Source organism: Aphanomyces invadans (assembly GCF_000520115.1).
Source record: "Aphanomyces invadans strain NJM9701 unplaced genomic scaffold supercont1.7, whole genome shotgun sequence".
In the NCBI taxonomy this organism is placed as follows: domain Eukaryota; phylum Oomycota; class Saprolegniomycetes; order Saprolegniales; family Verrucalvaceae; genus Aphanomyces; species Aphanomyces invadans.
In genome coordinates, this window is record NW_008580152.1 from 1787159 (window position 1) to 1810357 (window position 23199).

General features: G+C 53.0%; 6 protein-coding genes across 8 annotated transcripts; 4 read left to right on the forward strand and 2 right to left on the reverse strand.

Moving 5' to 3' along the window:
• Nucleotides 1–2972: 2972 nt before the first annotated feature.
• On the forward strand, nt 2973–5869 carry H310_04700 (hypothetical protein). The gene is made up of 4 exons (XM_008869156.1): nt 2973–3700; nt 3766–4158; nt 4307–4656; nt 4703–5869. Exons 1-4 carry the CDS (start codon nt 3016–3018, stop codon nt 5804–5806), a joined length of 2532 nt encoding a protein of 843 aa, XP_008867378.1. The 5' UTR covers nt 2973–3015; the 3' UTR covers nt 5807–5869.
• H310_04701 lies at nt 5858–8810 on the forward strand. 2 transcript variants are annotated; one of them, XM_008869158.1, is made up of 12 exons: nt 5858–5931; nt 6039–6761; nt 6814–6906; nt 6955–7073; nt 7123–7309; nt 7446–7564; nt 7643–7680; nt 7753–7874; nt 7936–8106; nt 8154–8242; nt 8289–8346; nt 8425–8810. In XM_008869158.1, exons 2-12 carry the CDS (start codon nt 6474–6476, stop codon nt 8737–8739), a joined length of 1599 nt encoding a protein of 532 aa, XP_008867380.1. In that variant the 5' UTR covers nt 5858–5931; nt 6039–6473; the 3' UTR covers nt 8740–8810. The 2 variants fall into 2 exon arrangements, with proteins under 2 accessions (XP_008867380.1, XP_008867379.1); XM_008869157.1 differs by having other exon boundaries at nt 5858–6761.
• H310_04702 (hypothetical protein) lies at nt 8777–13936 on the reverse strand. Its single transcript, XM_008869159.1, has 8 exons — nt 13281–13936; nt 13133–13203; nt 12537–13062; nt 11142–12298; nt 9833–11002; nt 9544–9786; nt 9289–9462; nt 8777–9233 (listed from the first exon to the last, which is right to left on the reverse strand). The coding sequence occupies exons 1-8, from the start codon at nt 13921–13923 to the stop codon at nt 8796–8798; spliced, it is 4422 nt and encodes a 1473-aa protein (XP_008867381.1). The 5' UTR covers nt 13924–13936; the 3' UTR covers nt 8777–8795.
• A 735-nt stretch (nt 13937–14671) lies between these two features.
• H310_04703 (hypothetical protein) lies at nt 14672–17746 on the reverse strand. Its single transcript, XM_008869160.1, has 12 exons — nt 17411–17746; nt 17202–17363; nt 16937–17147; nt 16706–16893; nt 16525–16646; nt 16361–16469; nt 16135–16272; nt 15674–16064; nt 15296–15615; nt 15151–15231; nt 14974–15088; nt 14672–14925 (listed from the first exon to the last, which is right to left on the reverse strand). The coding sequence occupies exons 1-12, from the start codon at nt 17723–17725 to the stop codon at nt 14870–14872; spliced, it is 2208 nt and encodes a 735-aa protein (XP_008867382.1). The 5' UTR covers nt 17726–17746; the 3' UTR covers nt 14672–14869.
• Nucleotides 17747–18443: 697 nt separating this feature from the next.
• Nucleotides 18444–19547, forward strand: H310_04704 (hypothetical protein). The gene is made up of 4 exons (XM_008869161.1): nt 18444–18757; nt 18813–18860; nt 18919–18969; nt 19021–19547. Exons 1-4 carry the CDS (start codon nt 18449–18451, stop codon nt 19390–19392), a joined length of 780 nt encoding a protein of 259 aa, XP_008867383.1. The 5' UTR covers nt 18444–18448; the 3' UTR covers nt 19393–19547.
• A 1532-nt stretch (nt 19548–21079) lies between these two features.
• On the forward strand, nt 21080–22870 carry H310_04705. Of its 2 annotated transcripts, XM_008869162.1 has the most exons (6): nt 21080–21148; nt 21196–21439; nt 21494–21875; nt 21922–22290; nt 22367–22531; nt 22590–22870. In XM_008869162.1, the coding sequence occupies exons 1-6, from the start codon at nt 21089–21091 to the stop codon at nt 22834–22836; spliced, it is 1467 nt and encodes a 488-aa protein (XP_008867384.1). In that variant the 5' UTR covers nt 21080–21088; the 3' UTR covers nt 22837–22870. The 2 variants fall into 2 exon arrangements, with proteins under 2 accessions (XP_008867384.1, XP_008867385.1); XM_008869163.1 differs by having other exon boundaries at nt 21080–21439.
• The last annotated feature ends 329 nt before the right edge of the window (nt 22871–23199 follow it).

Below are 23199 nucleotides of genomic sequence, written 5' to 3' on the forward strand. Positions count from 1 at the left end.
GTATGCTCTTGTAGTCGTTGAGCGGCAGTAAATGCAAGAATGAATCACTAGCGGGTCATACTCTCACTTATCACTGACACCCGCCAACTTTGGCGGGTCATAATTTTTGATGCAAAACCATTTGAACGACGCAAATGGCATCCAATGAAAGAGGAGATCTTGCGCTTTTTGATGGACCAATTACATCGACGAAACTCGTATTATTAGAAAAATTCCGCCAATCCAAAGTCAAATGTGACAATCATATCGGACCAGAGTAGTAGAAAAGAAAACAGTAACAGAAAACAATTTATTCCTCATCATAATTCATGTCCATGTCGTCCTGTGGATCGATGGTGTCGGCTTCTTGAAGCCTTGAAACCACGACCAGCTGGCTGAGATGGTGGATTAGTCAAGCCCGGCATCAATGGCCATCTCCAGGGCCATTACTTGGATCATCCGGGGTATCACAGGGAGACCATCAGTTCGCATGGACTGGACCCATTGAGCCAGGTACTCCTCAGTTGCCATAGGCAACGACGTGGCCATACCAACAGAGCGGGAACAGTGGCTGGAAGTCTTTGGATTAGTTGCTTTAACGTTAGCCCTAATGTGAACACGGTTTTGAGTCCATTGATACACCTTCTTTCTTGTTGAGTCAAGCCGGCAGCCAGTGTGATGCTGGTAGTACCGGGAGAGTTTTTCCGCCATACCAACCTCATCAAAGGACTGTATCGCAGCCCATTTCATCTCGTACGACGTGAGGTCGTTCCGAAACTTCTTCGGCTGCTTGGTGGGGCCCGGCTTGAGTCGTGGCCGGCCTCGTGGCTTCGTTCCAGCCCCTGGAACTGTTGGGGTGTCCATCTCGAATGGTTGTGACGTGCCGTGGTGAAAGAGCTCGCTTCTTGTTTTCGCGCGCAATTTACCTCTGAAAATCGCATTATCTCTATAAATTCATACAATATACGCTCCCTAGAGGTTTTATAAATGATTAGAGTATGTGTAGGAATACCTGTGAAATATTTTCCTCGTATCGTGTTTTAGAGTATTAGTTCATACAGGAACCCATAAAGTTTACCCCCTAGAACGACATAAGTACTGTAGGTACAGTGTAATACGGTAACGCTATCCCTTTTCAATACGCTTGGGTTGCTGTGCGGTGTCCTTTTTTGCCCACGAGCACATGTTCTCTCATGTCGCCATCTAAACGCATGAATCGCTCGACCTCCATGATCATATACTGGTGTTGGCATGTTACCAAGCCATGACGTGCAACCGTTATCTTAACCGTTTGAGCTGCATTGTTGGTCATTCTCTTCGCCACGTCGTTGGGATCGCGGCACGTCGCGCCATCTCAAGCACACAGCACAAAGGCAAAAATGACTCATCCAAATGGGCAAGTCTGCGAAACTGCTGATAGCTGGGACGTTGTAACACCATTCAAACATGTAACATCTTGGCTGCGACATCCGCTGAACCAAGTCACGACGACGGTTTCACACGAAAGTACGAGTGTAACCGACACCGTTACATCGATACACGGCGCCCCTCCAACTCAGGGACACCGTCAGCGCCGATATCTAGACACCACGTGATCTTTCTCGCCCATGTGCAAACGAATGGCAGCAGCAGACGACGACAGGTCATGGCAACCTGAGCACGTGTCGGCAATGCACGGATTCGAGGGGGTCGAGTGGGCGGGAATAGCCGGTGGCGGCCTGTCTGGATGGGGCTGCCATGTGGTCGGGCGGGTCGCGGCATCAATCAACCCAAGCGCTGCTGGCGACGTTCTCTTCTTGGAGGCGTCAAGCACTTGAGGTGCGTCCCTTGAAAGCAGAACCATGTTACTGGCATGGACAGGGCACGGCCCGTTCGAAATTCATATCATGATACGCCGCCCAGGTTACGAAGAGCTCCAGGCCGTGCGGCAAGTGCCACAGTCGACATTGCACAATGCAGGTGGTGGTCGCGATTGTTCGCTGCCATGTTAGTCGCGGAACTGGGAATTGGGTACATTGCTCGCACACATGGCGAACGAAAGGAAGTGTTTGGCCTTTACCGCCCCTTCAAATCACGCCGCCACCACCGTTGCCCATGCGCCTCGCACGGAGACGTCTGGTCCTAGCATCCTCCCTGTCTTCGTGTCCAACTTTCGTGCCGGACTCGAATTTGTGTCTGTCTCCTTCGACCCAGACGCAAGTTGGATCTTGACCAGGTCAGGTATTCGACGAGGTGGTTGAATGTCTGCATGGATTCACACACCGCCAACGTCGAACGAAGCACTAGTTTCGTAGCGCTCAGTTGGCTCCCGTAACTTGCTGCAGCCCACTGGGGGGCAGGCGTGGATTGCGTCAAGGGCAACCGCGAAAAGTGGACGAGACCGCGACCCCAGGTAGGTAAACATCCGCGACCACCCCAAGCAGTATCTAGATCGATGGTTTCACTCGATCCATCGATGGGAGTGTCCCATCATGCAACCATGGGACGTCCCCGATCAGAGCCCCCACGGCAGAGATACCACCAATGCGTGCAGCCGCCCCCCTCAGCGCCACGACCGTGCATTGTTGCCACGATCCATGGGCGTGGCCGAGCTACCACTGAAACCCGAACGACTCGAGTCTAACGACGACGGGCGACTATTCATTACCAGCCATTTCTCGAGAACGACCATCGCCTGTCTGTCGTCAAGGCCGCCGATAAGTTATGGAGTCACATCAACGGCACAACACATCGCACGGACGCCGCTTTCCCGCAAGCGAGCACACGGCGGCCATCGCGCTCGTGGGCCATCACCGTCCACTCTGGCTGCGCGACCACGGCGTGTCCGGCGGAAAATCACCCTGAAGTCGGGTATTTGGATTCAAAATAACCGGTTTTGATCTGGTCACGGCCTCAATTGCGTCGGTTCTGAGACGAAACAAGCCGGTGTGGACTCAATTGAGACAAAATTGAGCTTTGGAACTGATTCTACGTACCCCGCACTTCGCAGTTGGGCGCGAGAAGGGCACGTCCTATCTGTGCAGCCTGGTGCTGGATATGATGAACATAACCCATCCGAGCTTCAGCGGAATCAGCGCCAAAGGACACATGAGCGCTACGACGAGCAGCAGCATGTCGTCAAGTGTACCGAAGTTCCCTCTCCCAGACGACTACTTTGCCACACCCAACCTCACAGCCAACGAAGCTGACTTCTTCAACTCGGTCGCACGCAAATCGTGCACGAAAGTCATTTATTACGCGAGACCCACAGGAGGACCGGTTACTTGGATCCCGATCGCGTCGTCGCCCCACGTCCAAGTGTTCAGTGGGAAACAGTCGGGCGATTCATCGACCGTGGCGTACTTTTGCGCTGTGACGCAACTCCAGGCATCCCTCGACGATGTTGCGCGCGTATTTCGAACGGAAACGACAGCCAAGTACCGTGAACACGCGAAAACGTTCGCCCCAGACTACCTCGACTGCGCCACCCTGACAAACCTCGTCCTCCCCTCCGAGACTACACCGCTCCATTACATTGGCGTCAAGTGGGCAGCCGTCGAATCGCCGACCATATTCATTAAGCCGCGGGATTTTTGTTTCTTGGAATGCCAGGACGAGTTTGTCGATCGACGGACGGGACGCCGAGGATGGGTCAACTCGATGCACTCGGTCAACTGGGGCCAAGTTTGCCCTCCCATGGACAAATCGCACGGTCTTGTTCGCGGCTCCATCTACCGATCCGGTATAACTTCTTCTTTTACTCCTCCACGCTGTTTGAGATACCTCACCCGTCGTTCCTGCCACCAGGTTACGTATTTATCGAGTCGTCCAGGCCCAATTGCCTCGAAGTAGTCCACGTTCTACAGGTCGATATGAAGGGCAGCGTCCCTGCGTGGGTTATGAGCTCCATCATGAAGCGCCGCGTGATGGAAGTCGGTCGATTGCAGCACTTTTTTCGCGTCAAGACACTCGACCCAACTTCGTTCTTGCTGTCCAGCACCCAATCCAAGGCGAAAAAGTCCCGTGGTCTCCTCTGCCACGTATGTCGCACGACTGTACTCTCGTTTTCCCAGCGCCACCATTGCCGCAAGTGCGGTCACGTCGTGTGTAAAAAATGCAGCGCCGACCTCGTCGTCGACTTGCCCGACGTCGGGCTTAACAAGTTGCGCGTGTGTGCCGAGTGCACTTCGTCAAATCCAGGTTGGTGGAACAATGACAACTCCTTTGATCAATCGCGATGTCCGTGCGAGATTCGCCGACGATTGCTCTGCGCAATATCTGCGATGTCGCCCTTGGCTGGCACAATCGATGGGCAATGTCCAGTGGCGAATTCACAACTCGATCATAGGTTCATTGAAGGACCGATCGGTTGATGCAAGTGCCACCGCCGACGAATTCTGGGACTACGAGCCGCGTGCATTCAAGACTGACCGCGGTCAGTCCCAGGCGTCGACGCCTTCCAAGAAGCAAGGCCGATTTCAATCGTCCGACTGGTTCCTTAGCCACCGAACGGCACTCATGGCTAACCCGTTCCGGCCATCCGTATCCCTGTCATGCGATGCCGCCAACAGCGCGCTCGTTTCTGATATCGCCGACGCTTCCGTGGAAGTCCAAGAGGAATTGATGCCTGGCACATCCAAGTTCCCCGATCATTTTGTCCCGCGGACGTCCTCCCGCGTGAGGGCGTCTGGGCCGTCTGTAAGATCTCTCACAGATTCCATGGTCGGGTATTCATGTTGGTTAGGCACAACGTACGGATACGGCAGCCCTGAAGCGCATGCGGCAGACGCGCGGCAACCACAAACTCGGCGAAAGCTTTGGAATTGAGCATTTCAACCCGGACGACATTACCTTTCATAGCCTCGACCGGCCGTCGTCCATCATTCTCGCCGGCAACTCCAGCATGCGCCGCACGGCGTCGGCGATCGGGCGGGACGAGTGGACATTCAACTCGTTGATTGCCGTCCGTTCATCGCAACATGGAGGAGCAAGCCACGCTAGCAGTAGCCGCATGTCGGACGTGAGTGACCTGTCCATCGATGAAGACGATGACTCGAATTTTTACAACGATGGCGACAACAACCACGGGTATGCACCCATGCAAGTGCTCACGGAAGACGAGTTTGAGTCGTCTGTTGTGGGCATGGACAACGACGTCCAAGCGGCGGACCAAGCGCCACAAGCCCCCCCACCATCTCCTGCAAATGACCAACCCCACATTGTTCCAGTCGTACCTGCCGTTCCCCCACAACCTGTTGCGACTCATCATGTGGCTACAGCGAATGCCACACCAATTGCATCGAGCAAGACACCAGGCTCAACCTCGGCAGAGGATGACAACACATGGCACGCCACATCGAGCAGCCGGAGGCGAGCCAAGCTCCTGACGCCACAGCCCCATCCATCGCAGCTTGGAAACTCGTCGAGACAAAACCAATTGTCCACTCCAAGACAGGCAAAGCAACCGCACTCTCTCGTTTCCGAGTCGTTCGCGCGCCCCTCCGTTTACGATCGCCCGCTACCGCCGACACCACAAGGGCCCACCCGCACTCGGTTACCGAGCTCTCACGGCCATCGACGACCGTCGTCTGCTTATGGATCCGAGGTCTCGCAATCGTCGAGTGGCCCCCGACGAGAGGCGACGAGGGACGTGAGCCCACCGAATGGAGGAACGAAGACGTCGGCAATGACACCGAATATCGAGGACTTTGAAAAGGACAAGCTGGATGCGCTGGCGGCGCAGCTCGCGGAGCGACTCATGCGCGCCGATTCGGTCGACAAAGACACGATTCGATCGACCCTCGTCGAAGTCCTCAAGGCGCAACCTCGACAAGGAGCGGCTGCATAGTGTGCATCGAGAAAAATATGGGTGTCTGTCATTAACGTAAGAGTATTGTGTTTGCAAAAGAGACGTGGCGTTGCAACGGGGTTCCCCGCCTAGCAGCGCAGAAACAAGCGCTCGTTCTCGCGAAGGTAAACTTCTGTGGCGCCTCTTGTGTGCTGCTCTCCGCTCCTTCGTCCAAATCCCCCTCCGCAGCATCACCCGGAAAAGTTCACTGTCTTCACGTTCGTGCATGTAGAACGTAGAACGCGACACCGATCCGGCGCGGCATCAACTCATGCGCCCGCTCGGTGCGTCGTCGGAACCGCCCCTGGTCGCCAGCGATCGCGTGCCACGTGGCTCATCCATGCATGATATCAACCATCGCCACACGGTGAATTCCGATGGATGTTCATCATGCCGGAGTGCTGTCGTCGCCGTCCCTCACGCGTGTCGCCGGTTCGACACGTACCATCGGGCGGATGCATCACAGCCACACACACACCCCGCCGACGACGAGGTCGATCTCTCTTTCGTTGCCGTGCACGCCACCACCCGTCGTCGTCACTTCGACAGGCGGCACCTCCCGTCGCGGTCGTGTGTGTATATGCAATAAAAAAACATTCGAATTTCCCCCAAGAGCCCTTATGGGAGTTTCACCACGTTGTCGGCCAGTGAACGTTCGGACGACGCGATGCCGCTTGCGAAGCAGCGGGAGGCGCTCAAGCAAGCGGCTCGGATCCTTCGTGGCACCCACGCGGCGACGAACATGCCACCGCTGGACGTGCACAATGGCAAATCGACCGACGAGGACGATGCCGAGTCCCCGATTGTCGGTGCCGTCACACTCTTGCGCAAACTCCACCAGCAGTGCGTCGACCACGACCGGAAAGAAACGATCATTGCACTGCACGACGTCGAGGTCCTTCTCCATGCACTTGATGAGCTCGTCGACCCTGACACACCTGTGTACGCGCGTGAGGTACGCCCACGATCGATCTTGCCGTTGAAGCCCACGACGGCCGGAATTCTAGGCGGAACGATCCCTCCACCGCACGTTCTCGTCGAATCGCAATGTGTTTGACGATAAAGTCCAAGGCTTCATCAACCAAAACTACTCGAGCAAGGCAGGATGCCACCGTCCGTCCCAAAATCCACTCATATGGATCGAATAGAACGAGGATTCGCATGGCAACTTCCGCGTGGCCTTGCGACGCGCGAGTCTCGTCCAGCGCTGCATCAAGGCGTTCAAAAGCAGCCCACGGGCGCGATCTACGTCCTCCGATCCCGCCTTGTACGTGCTTCTTATGAATCGCGAACGTCAACGTGTCGAATGACGACAGCACGGCGGTCGAGTCGGCGGGCGATGCGGAAATACCAGGAGCAGTACCGCTTGACAGCCCCGACGCGAAACTTCGAGTGCTGGGCGGCCGAGCAAGTGCATTGAACATGTTGATTGGCGTCGACATGGAAGCCATGGCGAAGAAGGAGTTGGCAAAGATTTCGACATGGACGTTTAACGTGTTGGAGGTATGCCACCATCCGTCAGAGTTGGACCGGGTACTCCATGGCCGCAACCCCCATGTCAACGGCGGTGGATGGAGTCATGGCGACCACCAAATTGATCGGCACGTACGCTGAGTGCTCATGGCACGGAGTGGTGTAGCTGTCAAAGATGCACATGGACGACATTCTGTTGATCGTGGGGTGTGCTTGTTTCGACGCGGAGAACATGTGCAGTCACTTTTCCATTCCCACAACGACGTTGCGAGCGTTTTTTCAAGGGTATGTTGTCGACGGGTTGTCGCGAATCGTGTGGTTGCTGGCTTTGGTCGTGAGACCAACAACAGCGTTTTGCTGTAGCATCCAGGGCAAGTACCTGGCGAATCCGTACCATAATGGTAAGGTATCGCCCCACGTACCGTCTCGATCGGCGACGTTGCTCATGGGCTGACGCAAGTTCGTTGGTGTAGCCGAGCACGCCGCGGACGTCATGCAGAGCGTACATCACTTTTTGACCCTTGGCGGGTTGGGGACGATCATTTCGAAGCGAGGCCGCCTTGCGACTCTGGTGGCGGCGGCCTGCCATGACGTGGTCCGTGTCCATATAGATCATTTCCCCTAACGTCTCCCATCAATTCACAAGCTATGGTCAGGGCCACACGGGCTACTCCAACAATTTTCACATCAACACAAACGACCAACTCGCCATCCGATACGCGTACCGGTCTCCGTTGGAAAACATGCACTGCGCCGTCGCGTTTGAGCTGCTGCACAGCGCAGAATGCGACATCTTGGCCACCCTCAGTGACGTCGAAGAAATCGAGGTGCATCCCCGATCGACCGGCCGTGGTCGCTCATTCGGGTTCATTAGGTTCGCAACTTGATCATCGACATGGTGCTCGCCACCGACAACAAGTACCACTCCATCTACATGGGCCGGCTCGATGGCATCTTGCAAAGGTATCTAAATATCCCGTACCAGTAAAAGGCTGACATGCTCTCCCAGTGTTGACGACGAACGCATTGACTTGAGCAGCCCCGACGACCAGAAGCTCCTGTTGCAGGTTCGCTGTCTTCTTTGGCATACCGTGGCAACTTTGCCCGTTGTCCCAGCGCAATTATCCTCACTGGGTCTGATGCAGGTGGCCCTTCACGCTGCGGACGTGTCCAACGCGGCCAAGCCGTGGGCGATTTACGAAACGTGGACAGCGCGCATCATGACTGAATTTTACGCGCAAGGTGACCAGGAGCGTGCATTGACGTTGCCGATCAGCTTTGGCTGCGACCGTCAGAACCCGATTCCCCAGGCCAAGATGCAAGCGGGGTTCATCTTGGGGATTGTCAAGCCCGTGTTCCAGACCCTCAGTCGTGTGCCGAAAGTCGACTTGAAGAATTGCCTCGACCAGCTCGACCGCAACCTTAATGTGTGGCAGGACCAGCTCGCCACGACGGCCTAGTTGTGCCGTTGCTCCGTTGTCGCCCTCTGTACCTGTACCAATAACTAGAGTGTATATTAATCGTCCATCACGACTTGCCTTCGACGCTTGACGTGGCGCGACGTCATCTCCTCGTCCTCTCCGTCATCGGCGTTGTCTTCTTGTCGAGCAGTCGCTGGCACATCGTCGTCGTCGTCGTCGTCATTGGTGTCGTTGTCTTCGCCAGAATACAAGTTTTCAATGTCCTTTGAAGCATCTTCGTCTTCCGTGTCTTCCACAACTTCGTCGTCGCCAGTTTTTTGGTCTGGAACGTCATCATGATAGACCCCCTCTGCTTGTGAAGTTGTCCGCCGGCCGCCCAGATGAAACGGAGCGCCACCTGCTTCGTTCTCCGATCCCCCGTCGTTTTGCTGATCGTGGTCAAGAGCAGGCAATATAATTCGAGACACTTTGTCCGGGTTGAGCTTGAAATCACGCGCTTGACGACGCACACACCATCGAGTAAAGTTGACATTCTACGCAAAGGAGGTGACTGTCGCGCCACAATGGATGTACCTGGTACTAACTGACCTTGCACAGTTTAGACAACTTGATTATGACCACGTCGTACTGTTCGACTTGGTAGATGAGGTCTGGAATGAGCTTGGCATCAGGGTGGAGCTTTTTTGGTTTCTTGGACGATCGGGGCGTCACAGCAGCCTTGCGCTTGTTTTCTTCATGATTGCACGCGATGAATTGCAGCACCTACACGATGTATTTACCACACACACACACACATTAAAAAAGCCACCTATCAAAGCAAAATTTCGATTGATAGAAGCGTACCAATGGCGTTAAGTGACGGCTTGTTGCATCCAAAAATGCTCGACTGTACACGTGCATCTTGTCGTATTTCGACCGCAGTTGGCGCTGCACAATGGCCGTGCTGACTTTGTATAGTCTCACCATGGTGCGAATCACGCGCGACGTTATTGTGTGGTTTGGGAACGACGTCGACATGAGGGGGGCGCAGCATTCTGCAACCAATGTCAGTTGGTTGTATAAGGTTGTTTCAACAGCTTCGTCCATCTACACAACACGTCGGGTTGCCTTGCCTTCCACAAGAGAAACGTACAACTTGTGCGGTGCCTTGAGTTTGCCGGCGGCTTTTGAGCTTCAATCCCACCTTCTCCATTGCGTGTTCCAATGATTCAAGGAGAAGATGCGTGATTGGTCCCACGGTTTTCACCGTCATGCATGCCAAAGTGGGCTCGGCGTTTGGCTGGCCTTGAAGGTCGTCGGGGTTGTCGCCCCCATCCTCCGCACAGAGGAATCGCCTAATTGCGCATGCAAAGCGCAGCCAATTCGCCGGCAACTTGAGCAAACTCTGGACAAAGAGCATGACAAGGGGCAAATACGACACCATCGACTGAGACGAGCACACAGCCTCCATCCATTTCCGTGCGCGCTCAGTCATTTCGACTGAGTATGTCGGGAACACATGTGTGGTTAGCAAACGAAACAAGAGATGTGCTTCGACAGTTTGGTCGTTGCGAATGAGGCCAAACACTTTCTTTTGAAGCTCGAGGCCAAGCGATTCGGCAGTAGCTTGGTTGGCAACTCTGTCCCCGTCGATCAGCATGGCTCGAAGAAGCACGTCAATTTGTGGTGCCGTCGCGTCAAAGATCATTCCAATGACAACGTACGCGACAGATTGAAGGGATTCCGCGACCTGGGCTTTCGCAGAGCTGTTGGTGGCCTGCCTCTTCTTCTTGGCAGCTGTCAACGACACAGACGTCGGGGGTTGCGCGACCGCGTGTCCTGCCAGTATTTCCTCGGACGCTTTCCAGAGCAACGCCACCAACTCCGTGAGAAACTCTAGTTGCATCCGCGGCGAAAGGCGAAACATCGTGCTGGATTTCTTTGCTTGGAGCCACGTGAGCGACTTTTGGTCCAGCCATTGTCGCATGAATCGATGGGTGAGTTCGAGGATGCATTGTTGGACCATTGGATCGTTCAAGTTCGAATCCACTTGGCGTACCATCGACTGCAGCACAATCAAGAGCGATCGATGGTGAACACAATAAATCGAACCGTCGCCAATTGTACGGTTGGACAATGCGGTGGGTTTCCCCGTCCTGTCGCCGCTGGTTTTATCACCTTTCGACCGCTTCAAAGAGCCACTGGGTTGTTGCGCAGCTTGGTGTGCTTTAATCAACAGTGTGACTTTGTGGCGTACTTCAATCAGCTTTAACCCATGCATTCGTTGCTCCAAGCTCAGCACTGGGCTATCAGTCTCAAGTTCCTAAAGCATGTCCATATTGTGAGGGTCATAAAACAAAATTGTCACAAACAACAGCTACATCATTCAATTCCGAGTATCATGCGATTATCTGCATATCAAACACCCAAACACGAAAAGCTCATCTCTCTTCGGCACGTACCCAAATGTGGTTGAGCGCGACCTCACAAAGTGTCACAACATCCTTAGCGCGAGCGTGGGTGGGTGATCCTTCGACAGCAATGCTCGTTTTGTCTAGTTCAAAGTCTTCCATTTCGACGTGCTTCATTCGTTCCATCACAGACACGGCAAAGTTGCTATCGCATGCCAAGATCGCATCCAACAAGAGGGGAATCGAATCGTCTTCTTTCAAGTACAGCGGTGGACTTAGCGCTTCGTTGGGTTCGATGCACGGTTGCAGATGGGGCACGAGGAGGTCCATCACAATACCGCACAGTCCTGGACACTGCTTGACCATGCGCTTCATGTGCACGTAGAGCGTTTCGCGAACAGGTCGTTGACACGTCAGCGCCTTGCGAAAAAGCGATGAGAACTGGCGAAACACACTCACAACATTGCCTTGCTCAACGTCCAAGTTGTCCATGTCGACGACCGACTGAGATTGACTGATCGGGACCTGGCTGGCGTGGTGGTTGCTTTTGGAATTGGGATGCTGCGTGAGGTAGATCGGGCGTGCGTTGTTGGCATGCATGGCACACTCCAAGACAGCGCAAAGTCCAACAATCGCGATCGTTCGAGATGGCGCATCGCGTTTGAACATTGCTTTTCGCATCGTCAAGATAAGTGCATTGCGAAGGTGGACTTTATGGCGCAAGAGTGGCCCGAGCGCAGTCAGGAGTGGTGTTGCCACCGCTTCTGGAAAGGACGGAATGTGCTCAATCAAATCACGCACACGTTCGAGCAGCGTCGCATCAAAATCAAGCATGCAGCTTTCGACTAGGATCCCGAGAAGTTTCACGGGGGCAAGTGCCAAGCTGTTGGTACAGCTACGTTCGGTGGTGACGGCAAACGCGGCCCAGTTCGTTGACATTTGCAGCAAGGCCGTGGTCAACATGTCCAGGACAGACATCCGCACGAATGCGTGTTGATGAAATGTGTGACGAATGACTTGAATGCCGAGATCCGTTGTTGATGTTGCAACAGAATGAGATGCCGATCGTAGTTTCAGGGCAGAATATTGAGATGAGGTACTGTGGGTGAGACAGACATACCCAACAGCAATGGTACTCGTAACCAGTGATTCCATTTGCCCTTGAGATGACGACGCAATCACATCCAAAAACATTGCCAATACTGCTTCTACGACAGAGTGAGTTTAGTGAATAGGAATTTCGCTTCATAGCCAAGTGGCTTCAAGCTCTATATCTTTTTCTGCATGTCAGTCAAGCACAACAAGCCAACTTTGAGAAATTTGTCGAGCAGCCAGGCCCAGCAACATCCACTCTTAACGAAGGCACCAAGACTTAACGCCGTCAAAGGTCTATTGCCTCTACACAACGACAACCAAAGCCACCAAATGAAAGATCTGTCGACAAACCTGGGTCAAGCATTGTGGTGAATGCCTGGATACATATTTTGTCGATGGTGAGCGCGAATTTGGTGTGAACGTGAAGCAAGAGGAGGACGGCAATGTGCACCGACGTCCACGACGATTCGTGCGTGGGATGCAGCAACTCTAAAAGCAACGACCCCAACGAGTCATCTTGGAGCACAAGCTTGTCCAAATGGTACAACATCGTTGCTTGCAACGACCGAAGTTCTTTGGCTCCATACTGCAGAATAGCAAATTGGTTGAGGCGGCGGTGACTCTCGACACGAGATGCGTCCTTAGACAGCTGCAGCATAAACTTTATCCAGCACTGCAGCACGTCACGCTTGAGCGTTGCAGACTTGTGTTGGACAAATAGTTGCAAGTGGTGCAATAGTCCTGGCAAAATTGAAAAGTCCGGCTGTGAATCTTGGTCCGCTGGCGTCATTTCGACGTCGATTTGGGCCAAGAACTTTTCACACAGTCGCTGGTGTTGGTCCAGAGTCAACCCAACGTCGGAAAACACACCCACGAGCTACGTGTGGAAAGTAGATGAGTGGTCATGAAAGGATTATGCATGGTCGACTGATGAGCTTGGGACATACCTGGCATACGAGGCGCTGGGGCCATCGAGCGGTGATAAGCCGACCCAGTGCTTTATTCACATAAAAGGCTCCTACAGGGATACAAAGAGAATGAGAGTTGTTTTTGCTTTTACTGTGATAGCCCTGGGCATTGAGTAAGATTTGCTACCTGTCCAAGGATCCCCATCACTAAAGTCCCACGTCGACACGACGGAGGAAGCGAGAGGGACGTTGGCAAAATACATCATACGACCAAGCAAGTGAGGGAGGAGTTCGACGGTGGGAATGGGAATGGGAACGCACGTCGCAGTCTCTTCTTGGTTGCGGTATGCTTGTTCGACGGAGAATAGGATGTGTTCAATGAGCAGCGGGAGACTCGCCATGTCCAGAAAGTCAATTTCTCGACGCAGGATATCCACTAACTGTGAGCAAAAGATGGAATCCCCTTTCCGCTGATTTACATGACTGTCCATCATGATCTTGAACAACTCGAGGACAAGTGTCCGTCGGCGCTTTTCCAATCGCACTGGGTCGTTGGTGATCTCGAGACCTCGAGTTGAACCACGGAACGTTCCTTTGACCAAGTCCAGGAGGTCCATAAGCTCTTCGCAGCGATACATGCGCTTTATCGAGTCGAAGAGGGTGTCATCGTCCAGTTCGTGGACTGTGTCTCGGATCATTTGACTTGACATCATGTCGTCGTCTTCAACAACGTCTATTCTTCTTGCATCCCAGTCGTACATGTCGGTTTGTCGATTCAACTGTCGTTGCTGCGCCATCACGCGCTGCACGCGCGGATCAAGCTGCTCCATTTTCGTCCCGCGCGATCAATTTAAATTCCGAGTGGCGCGCAAACACCGATTAAGTACACACGATACATATGCTAAGTGCGATATCGGTTGCCATGATTTGTTAGGAGAGAGTCCAAATTGCTGCCAGAGCCACAGAATCGTCCGTGCTACGGGTGATTGCTCGGACAGGGAATGCCACCAGTGCGCAGCGACGCTTGTCTGGCGCCTTCGATGCTATGGGCTAGCTAAACGTCCTGCTCGCGAGCTACAAAGGGGTTCAACACACTTAGTTTGTCTACTGGTCACAGGATTTGAGCCATTCACTAAAGTACTCCTTTCTATTTAAGTACCTTGTTGGTTTTCACTGGTTCATGTAAAACGCAGTTTTGATTTTGCGACGAGGGGTCCATGTCCACGTGATGTTGCTAAAACCAAGATCTGCTCTGAATTCGATTGAGGAGACACCCCTTCACTGGGAGTACGGCACTGATGGACTACAGGTTGTTGCGTGTGGTAGTGCCAACCGAGCCTGTTGTGTGTTGGCAACGCGTCGAGTCAATTGCGTGCGCAAATTCATGTGATGTTGCAAAAACCAAGATCTGCTCTGAATTGCTTTGAGGAGACACCCCTTCTATGGGAGTACTGCACTGATGAATTCACGACGTCGATAGTTGATCAAACCAAGTAGGGTGACACCGCGACCGGGTGTGTTAGGTCTGTCTACCTCGTGGGTTAAGGTAGCCGAGGTGTGCTCTGTTCACGTGATGTTGCAAAAACCAAGATCTGCTCTGAATTTCGTTGAGGAGACACCCCTTCACTGGGAGTACTGCACTGATGAACTGCCGCCCGGCAAGCTTTGCATTCGAGTCCAACGATTCGTTTAAATACCATGTCCAAAATATACAAACATGATGTCCCAGTCTTTTCACATGGCGGATGTGCTGTAGGTGGGCAAACTATCACGTCGTTAGAGCACGTTGATCGTGAAAAGCGTTATGGACGCGCCGTCGAAGAGCGGAAACACTAGCCACCGATCTCGGTCAACGAAAAACCACACATCAACGCTGCTACCTTGGTTGCGAAGGAAGATGACGCCCCACGTGAACGTAGTAAACCACAGGTTGGTGAACTGGTTCGTCTGGTACTTTCGAATGACAATCGCATGGGGAACTGGCAGCAGCCCGACCTGAACATGCTCCATAAATCATCTTGATCATTATCTTTCTCGCGCAATTGTTCATGGCGTACCATCGTCGTGCCACGGAGGAACCCGAGCATCGCAGCTTCGTCCAAGCTCCCGCTGGACGCCTGCTCGCAAGCCTGTTCAAGCTACGAATACATGAGCTATCCACACATATCCGCCTAGTCGACAAATGAATAAAAGTCATCTCACTTGAGGAACAAGATACTGCAACAGCCGCAACGACGTGTTGATCGGGAGTTTCTTCTTCCATCCCTGGAGCCATTCTTCCGTTGGGGTGAACTTAGCTTGAACGGGGGCGGGCGGCGCTTCGTCTTGGTCAATCGGGGCATCCGTCAGCGCAGTAAGAGCCGCCACGGACGGCACAACGTCGACATCATCAACGCTGTCCTTGGACGGGATTGCTTTGGGGGTGACCGACACGGCCGTCGAGGAAATCGGCATTGACAGCACGCTCAATTTCAGGAACAAGTCTTTGTTTTGAACCATCGCGTACACGAGTTGCTCGTTGCCTGCATGCGCAAGCACACTCGGTGTTAATGAGCTCGTGTGGAAGCGGGGTGCACGAACCTTCGTACTGGTACTGGATCAAGTTGTTGAATGTATCGAGCAAGAAGAAGACGAGATGGTGGTTCGCATCGTTGTCGAACAAATAACGAGGCTGCGAAAACAACTTGAACAGACGCAAGAGCCGCACGCTCGACACCATGTTGAGCTTCTTGATATACGGCGAGATGTTGCTCACGATGGTGAGAAAGCAGTTGTAGACCGAGTTGAGCTTCTCGTAGCCGTTCACAATCACTTTATGCAGACATACAATTAACAGGTCCGCGTGGTTGCCGTTGAAAGGTGGCAGGTCCAGCGGCAGCTTCAAGTCGAACGGTTTGTTCAAGTTGACAGCAAAGTCGCGCTCGCCACTCAGGAGAAGCAAGATGAACGTGCAAATGTGAATCATCCCGACCTGGACGCGAGTGAAATGAGAAAGCGGTAGACCAGGCAAGGGGCTGATAGAACGCGCGGGCCAAACATACCTTGGACGGCTCCTTGCGTCCTTCGTACATGAGAAAAAGCAACGGGACGACGATTCGGTTCATGTCGGCGCGTTTCAATGTGAACTGAAGAAACGCCTTGTTTTCATCGAGCAACTTCCACAAGAGCACGAGCAATTCCTACACAGTCACCAAGCATTCAACACCCCAGGGCATTCATTCTTGAATGGGTAAATTCATGCCAACACCACGAGCGTCGACGCCTTACCTGATGGCATTTGATTTGCTTGATCGAGTTGGGTAGCAGCGTGTTCATGGCCTGGTGGTAATTGTTCAGCAACTTGGCCAGTCCATTGAAGAGCAGCTCAAAGTCCTCCCTAGCATTTTCGCGACGATTTAGCCAAATCTGGAAAATCCAGCATCCATCCATACTCGCGCTGGATCGAGGACAAGAGCGCGCGGTATTGATTATTGGAGTCAAAAGCGGCAAACGAGTCACCTTCAGGCGCGACGTTTCTTGCGGGTGCGCCGAAGTCCAGCAGGACGAGCAGCACCTACACCACAAAATTAGGTCACTCTGTCACGCAATGCGAATCTTGATATTGTGACGTACTTGAATAGAAACGTCAACGAGAGTCTCGCGTTCGTCGGCAACGATCGAACCAGCATACGGAACGCCCCACCCGACGGGGTCGTACAAGAGCGTAACGTTCACGAGGGAATAGAACAGTGTCGGGGCATGCCGTGACTCTTTTCGCGTCGCGTATGCAAGAAAAGGGTCCACGTACGCGTCGCACGAGTCTACATTTGTTCAGCATCAACTCCAACAAAGCACGGCACGTACCGGCGGTGTGGTATAAAATGCTGGAAAAGCAAGTAAGTAGAAGCTTGAGCACTTCTTTGCGGTTCTTGTCAAACTGGACGGATGCGACGGCCGACGCGTCGGGATACCCCACGCCATTGTACCACAACAATGGCGGGTACACTACATTCGCCGACGACGACGGTGCGGTCGAGAGCTGTTCGCGGAAGGCTTTGTAGGCTCCCGCAGACACCTACCACCGCACGATGATGAGGTGAAACGAATTATCAAGTAAAGGAGGGCACACAGTGAAGTCGGGAAGGAACAGGAGGCCAAGCATCGCGTCGACAAGTTTCTGTGCCAAGCTGAGCTGTGAGGTGGGGACGTCGACTTCTGACGATGCTTCAGCGGCATAGACGGTGGGTGGGGGACCCCAAAGAAGCTGCTGGACGAACTCATCGGATCGGTCCTGAAACGACGGCTAAGACATCGTGGCGACCGATAGATGGACGAAACCTCGAGGATGAACGGCATGACGCGCGTCAGGACACGGATGCAGTTGACAGCCTGGGGATAGTACTTTGGTAGAGGTGTTTCGACGATTTGGTGGAGTTGTGAAATGGCTTGGGTTAGCATCGTGCTGAGGTTGCCTTGCTGGTTTTGTCGCAACATGCGTATATCGTCAGGCTGGATCAGCGTGAAGATCTCTTCAGCCGTCGTGGGGATCTTCCATAGCTTATCCCAGAACTCAAGGTGTCGACTAGCGACCTCTTCATTGCTCAGCTTATACACGGACTCGCGGAACTTGCTCTTGGAGTCGCTGTTGCCCATCGCGTGTTTGCGCTGTCGCTGCTGATGTGAAAGTCACTCTCGACCGTGTATCGGCACGTGATTGGTACACTTGTTAAAACACTCGAGTTCTTGTATCGAGGGTAAATTCCACCAATCCAGTTACTCTGAATGTTTCATTTTAACCAATAAGATCAATTCGTGAGGTCGAGTTTCGTTCGCAACATCGGACGACTATGAACAGGTTTAATTCAACGTTTAACAATAGAACGTGGAATCCTTTGGATTCAAGGTTTTATTTGTAAGCATTGCGTTAAACCTATTTGTTACGTTGCTAAACCGATTTACACCACTGTGAGTAGGTAATACCTCCAATCACCCTAAAAAATATACTACATAGTAGGTATTTCGAGTTGAATCGGGATCTTCTCTCAAGTCGTATAACATGACCAGCGACGGCAAATAACTCAACAGTGGCTGAACTTAAGAAGAATCGTGTATGATTGATGGAAGTTTCTAGTATTATATTGTAACTAGCCAAAAGACGCAGAACCGATGGGAATTGAGCCTGCAGCACAAGGGCGTTTGGGAGCTTAGCATTTAACACTCTTTTTTAGCTGCATCTTGAACTCGTACTTTGAAAATCAGCGTGTCGCATGTTAACACACACATTATATTTTGCGTGGTCAAGTCTTTAAAGTATACTCTTTGGAACACTGAATATTTAAAATTCACAAAATGTATGCTACTTGACACAAAAGCGAAATGCGACGAGGTCAATTGCCTCGCGGCTTCTGCGCAGCCGCGTTCTTGGTGATGCAATGCGCACCACAACGCATGACGGCCACGAAACAAGCTGTCTCTGTACTACCTATCCTACAGAAAATTCGATGGAGGAGCACCGCCCATCGCCCGTCAAGGATGGACCAAGACTACGAGCACTCTCCAAGTAGCATGTATCGCGCAACAGCCATCAATGGGTCGGCAAGCACTGCCGGAAATCCAAGCGCTCGTGCAGGTACTACTTGGGCACTCTTCCCGAAACTGTTTGAGGCCCCCAACGTTATGATTGAGGTAAGAAACTTGCCGACGACGAATCAAAGCAGCGATTTCTTTCATCTTTGGCTAGTTTAAGTGCCCAGCAAATCTGAGCTCATCAGTAGCTGAGTTCATGGCTGTACGTAAGCTTTGTCATCTTGAGTGAGTTGTGCCAGCGGTGGTCAAAAATTGTGTAGCGCGATGCCGGAGCGAAACACGTCCATGTTCGCCGCGATGGAGTGATCGAGGTAGGTTTCAATGTGATCTGACGAGGGCTGAGGACATGCGTGGGTGAGAAGGTGGTGTGCAGCGCCACCGACATTGACGTAGTGCAAGGTGTGCTGGCTCCACTTGGACCCATCTATGCCAGGCCAGTGGTGAACTGTCCCAAGATTCTCTCGCGCGACGTGCGCAACATGATCGCCACCACTTTTGAGTACTGTCAAATTGCCGCAGCTTTCACGTCGCCGTACTTGGTCAAGTCGTTGGCGCACCTTTCAGACCATGGAGACAATGCAACGGTCGCTGCAAGTGTTGTCAGTTTGTGGGTATTGTCGCTCTTGGCTGGGTCGATGGTACCGCGACGAAGTGCATCGCCGCATCTCGTGCTGTCTGCAGCGACCGCTTCGTTCGCGCTCACTCCTGCAGTTTACTACGTGCTGTATTGCTAGCGCCTTCGAATCGTGCCGAGGACATCATGTCTACTCAAAAGATTTGCATGGAAAGTGGAAAATCGTCTGACCAGCTGGACTTGTGTTTATATGAGATGCAATGTCCCAATAATGTCAGGAGTAGTCCAAACACCGTTTTGATAAACAACATCGGCCAGGGTCGCCCCAAAGCGTTGCCAGGTCGTCGCTGCGCTGTAGGGGAGCAGCGGTTGGTAGTCCTGCGGCTATGGTCGCACCGCATGATGCTGTCCAGCGGATGCATCAAATACTTCAATATGTCACTGACGCTGGCTAGTACAAAGATGAAGTCGTCTCAGTTAAAGTCCCGCCCTGCATATACTGCGGGGTAAGGTGATAAGGGCAGGTTAGTTTGATGTTCTCCGCACGCCGTGGCCGACTAGGCAACGAGCTTTCACCTGCATTCCGTTCGAGGAGTCTTCGTCCCGTCCACGAATTGAACCAAATTGCCCGACTCGTCCAAGTATGCTGCGGTGTCATCGACGATTCGGATCTAGTTCATGCCGGAGGCGCACGTATTGGTGGACCGGAGCCATGCCTTGCAAGGAGGAGAGGTCATGGTGGTGTTTGTGTTCATTTCGCATGCCCTCGTGGTTGAATGGCGCGTCGTGTAGCTCTTCGGTCGCGTCACCATCAGCATGTACAACTTTACGTGGCACCACCAAGTCGAAACGACGCGCATATATGACCCAGGGTGCATCATCCTCTCGAATGCACACGACGGGAAAGGTGTGCCCTCTTGTCAGGACTGGCCATCGCTGTGAGCTCTGAAAACTCGGAATGCCTTTGGGTCACAGAGGCAAATGACGCGGTTTCTCTTTGGTGTGCTATATCAGGGCCAAGTCATGTGGATCGCATTCACCACACTCTCATTACACGGACCTGGTGTTCTTAAGAAGGGCGGGAAACCTCACCAATCTGCCCAAGCCGACGTGGTGTTGCTCGCATTCTTCTCGTATTTTTGGTGTAATTTGTACCAACTTGCAGTCGACGTGGCAGCCACGAGTTGTTGTGGCGCGCTGGTAGATCTTCGGATGGAGGATCGCGTACGACACAGCGGTCCCCACGGCAAGAAGTTGTGGCAAATTGTTGCCACCCTCGTGTTTTCGCTTGTAATGAACTAAATTCCATTCTGGATAGCCTGGATTCGCGCGCGTGCGCTGACCGGTAGGTCCATTCACCGATGGTCAAGCCAGTGATTCACGCCATTTCGAGGCGCAATTCGGGGTCATTTTTGCATCGAAGCAAATTTTCTGGTAAAAGTCAAGGGCATGGCCGCTGTCGAACAATCCACCTTGGTGCGTCCATCTCGAAGTTTGCCTCAAGTTTCGGTGAGCAAAGTATCGACGTCAGTCGCAGCAGCAACCGCTGCACTGGATGGTGCGTTGCTGGAATGTCGACTGCTCTCGGATCTGTGTTCTGCTTCAGCTCTTTCATCCGGCCATGGATCGACTCAGTGTGGCTGTTGAAGGTGCAGTCTGGTGAGGAGAATCATCTACACTTGTTTTCGGCTCAAGCCTGTCGTATCAATCGAACATGACGGTCATTCAAACGAGAGGGGGTATCGCATCGTGATCCGAAGTTGGTTCGTTAGACTTGGACGAATCTTCCGAAAAATTACGAAAATATTAGGTAAATTTCACCCGTTTTTTCTATTCACAGTTACGATCTTTGTAGCATGGAATCCACCGTCCTACTCGATCCAGCAAGGGATCCAGCAAGACCGCCGCGTCGTGCAGTAACCTCCACGTGTTGTATGCTTCATGGACTCACGGGTATCGCTAGCTTGCATTGCCGGCGTGCTTGATCGGTCTTGTCGCAGCATGTACTGTGGCATCCCTCGTGTCAGTGCACACTGTCACTCTTCGTCCCACCGCCACGAATGGAGGTCGACGCTCCAGGCAGGCCATGTCGCTCTCGGACCCCGAAACATCCACCATGGCATTCTCACTCCTTGCTGTTGGGGACTGGGGGGGCACTCTGGGAAAAGACAAAGGCGTCCCTGGCACTTGTTGCAAGTTGTACAACGGTATGTCGCTCCACCGTGGTGTTCACGTACATCTCCCTCACATCATGACGATAGGGGCGATTGACTTCAACAATCCACGGTACAAGGTTGATTTTTACGCTCAAGAATACATTGCAACGCTGTTGGCAACGTCTGCGGTCGAGCTGAAACCGCAACGTATCCTCAGCCATGGCGACAACTTCTACTTGAGTGGCGTCAGCACCGCCGATGCCAAGTACAGGATCGAGCAGTCGTTTGAAAACGTGTACAACGCGCCATCCCTCGAGAACGTCCCGTGGCTGAATGTGGCGGGCAACCATGATTTGGGCGGGAACGCATTCATTTGTGGGGATGCCGACGGCCACTTCCGCGAATGCGCATCTGTGGACGAGCTGTTGCGGTACTTGGACATTCGATTCGAAGCTCAGGCGAATTACACAAGCCCGCGGCACAACCGGTCTGCAGCGGTCATCGATTTGAATGCATCTGACAGGCAGGGTTAGATGGGTGCTGCGGGACCACTACTACGTTGACCGTGTGGCCAAGCATGGTACGAGCGTCGATATCTTCAACTTGGACACCAACCACGCCGACCACCACGGAGCCAAAGATGTGTGCTGTCAATGCTTTGGGTACTCTGCCAAGTTTGGACTGAACCAGAGCCTCTGCGACGACGCGCAGCGCGGCGACCTCGTCTGCTTGGGTGGTGATGTCGCCATGTTTGACGAATGTGTGGCCAAGATTGAAACTTGGGCGAGTGAATCCTACACACGTGCCATGCAGGATATCAAGGCGTCCACAGCAACATTCAAGATAGTCAACACGCACTACTCCCCTCATTATCACATGAACCGAACCAAGATGATGCAGTGGTGGGTGGGAATTCTGCGCGCTGGACGACCAATTCTAGCCGCGCCACAAACGTGAGGTTTTGAATGAGCTGCGTAGGTACGCATTGTGTCGAGAAGCAGGTGTGACGGCGTGGTTCAACGGGCACACCCATGGATTCAGCCATGACGTGGCAGAGTGGGGCACGCATTTCTTTTTGAATGGCGGTGGCGGCGGCTACTGGACGCGCAACTTGCCAGGCATCAATAATGGGCTTGTCAAGAAGTAAGGACTTGAGGCGTGAACGGGATGCGTTTCCACCTGGCTCACTGAAATTGGCTAGTCAGTGGCGCGTGGAGGGTAACCCGTACGGCTTCATGGAGCTGATCGTGTCGAAAGATTGGCTGCAAGTTCGGTTTGCCACATTTGACGACCAGTGGACGTTTGGCGGGCTGGACCGCCAGTCGACAGTCGTGGGCGGGCTCCAACGAGGACATTGCTGGTTCATTCCGAGAACCCATCAAGCGTCGAGTGGCATCGAGTGCAAAGGCTCAATAAATGGAGCTGTTGGCGCTCCCATGGAAGCGTAACAATGTGTAAACAAACCGATCCAATCGACCTTACTACACTCGAACGCAGCTGCACACGTCTTGACTCGTATTACTGTACCCTGCTGGAATTCGTTGCAAGCTGAACGAAGAATGTCAAGGAGATCACTCTCGAGTTTTTCGGTTGTCTGATGGAGCGCAGCAACGTCTTGCATGGTCACAAAGAAAACGTGCAAACCCCGAACCGTGTAGACCTCCTTCTCACGGAAGCCCAAGGCGCCGTGACAAATGGATGACAGCAAACTTGTGCCTGCCTCCGTTGTCTGCATCCAATGCCGTCTAAAGCAGGCACACATGGATGCAGCAATCAGCGTAAGGTGGCCCAGGCCATCTCGTCCATATTTG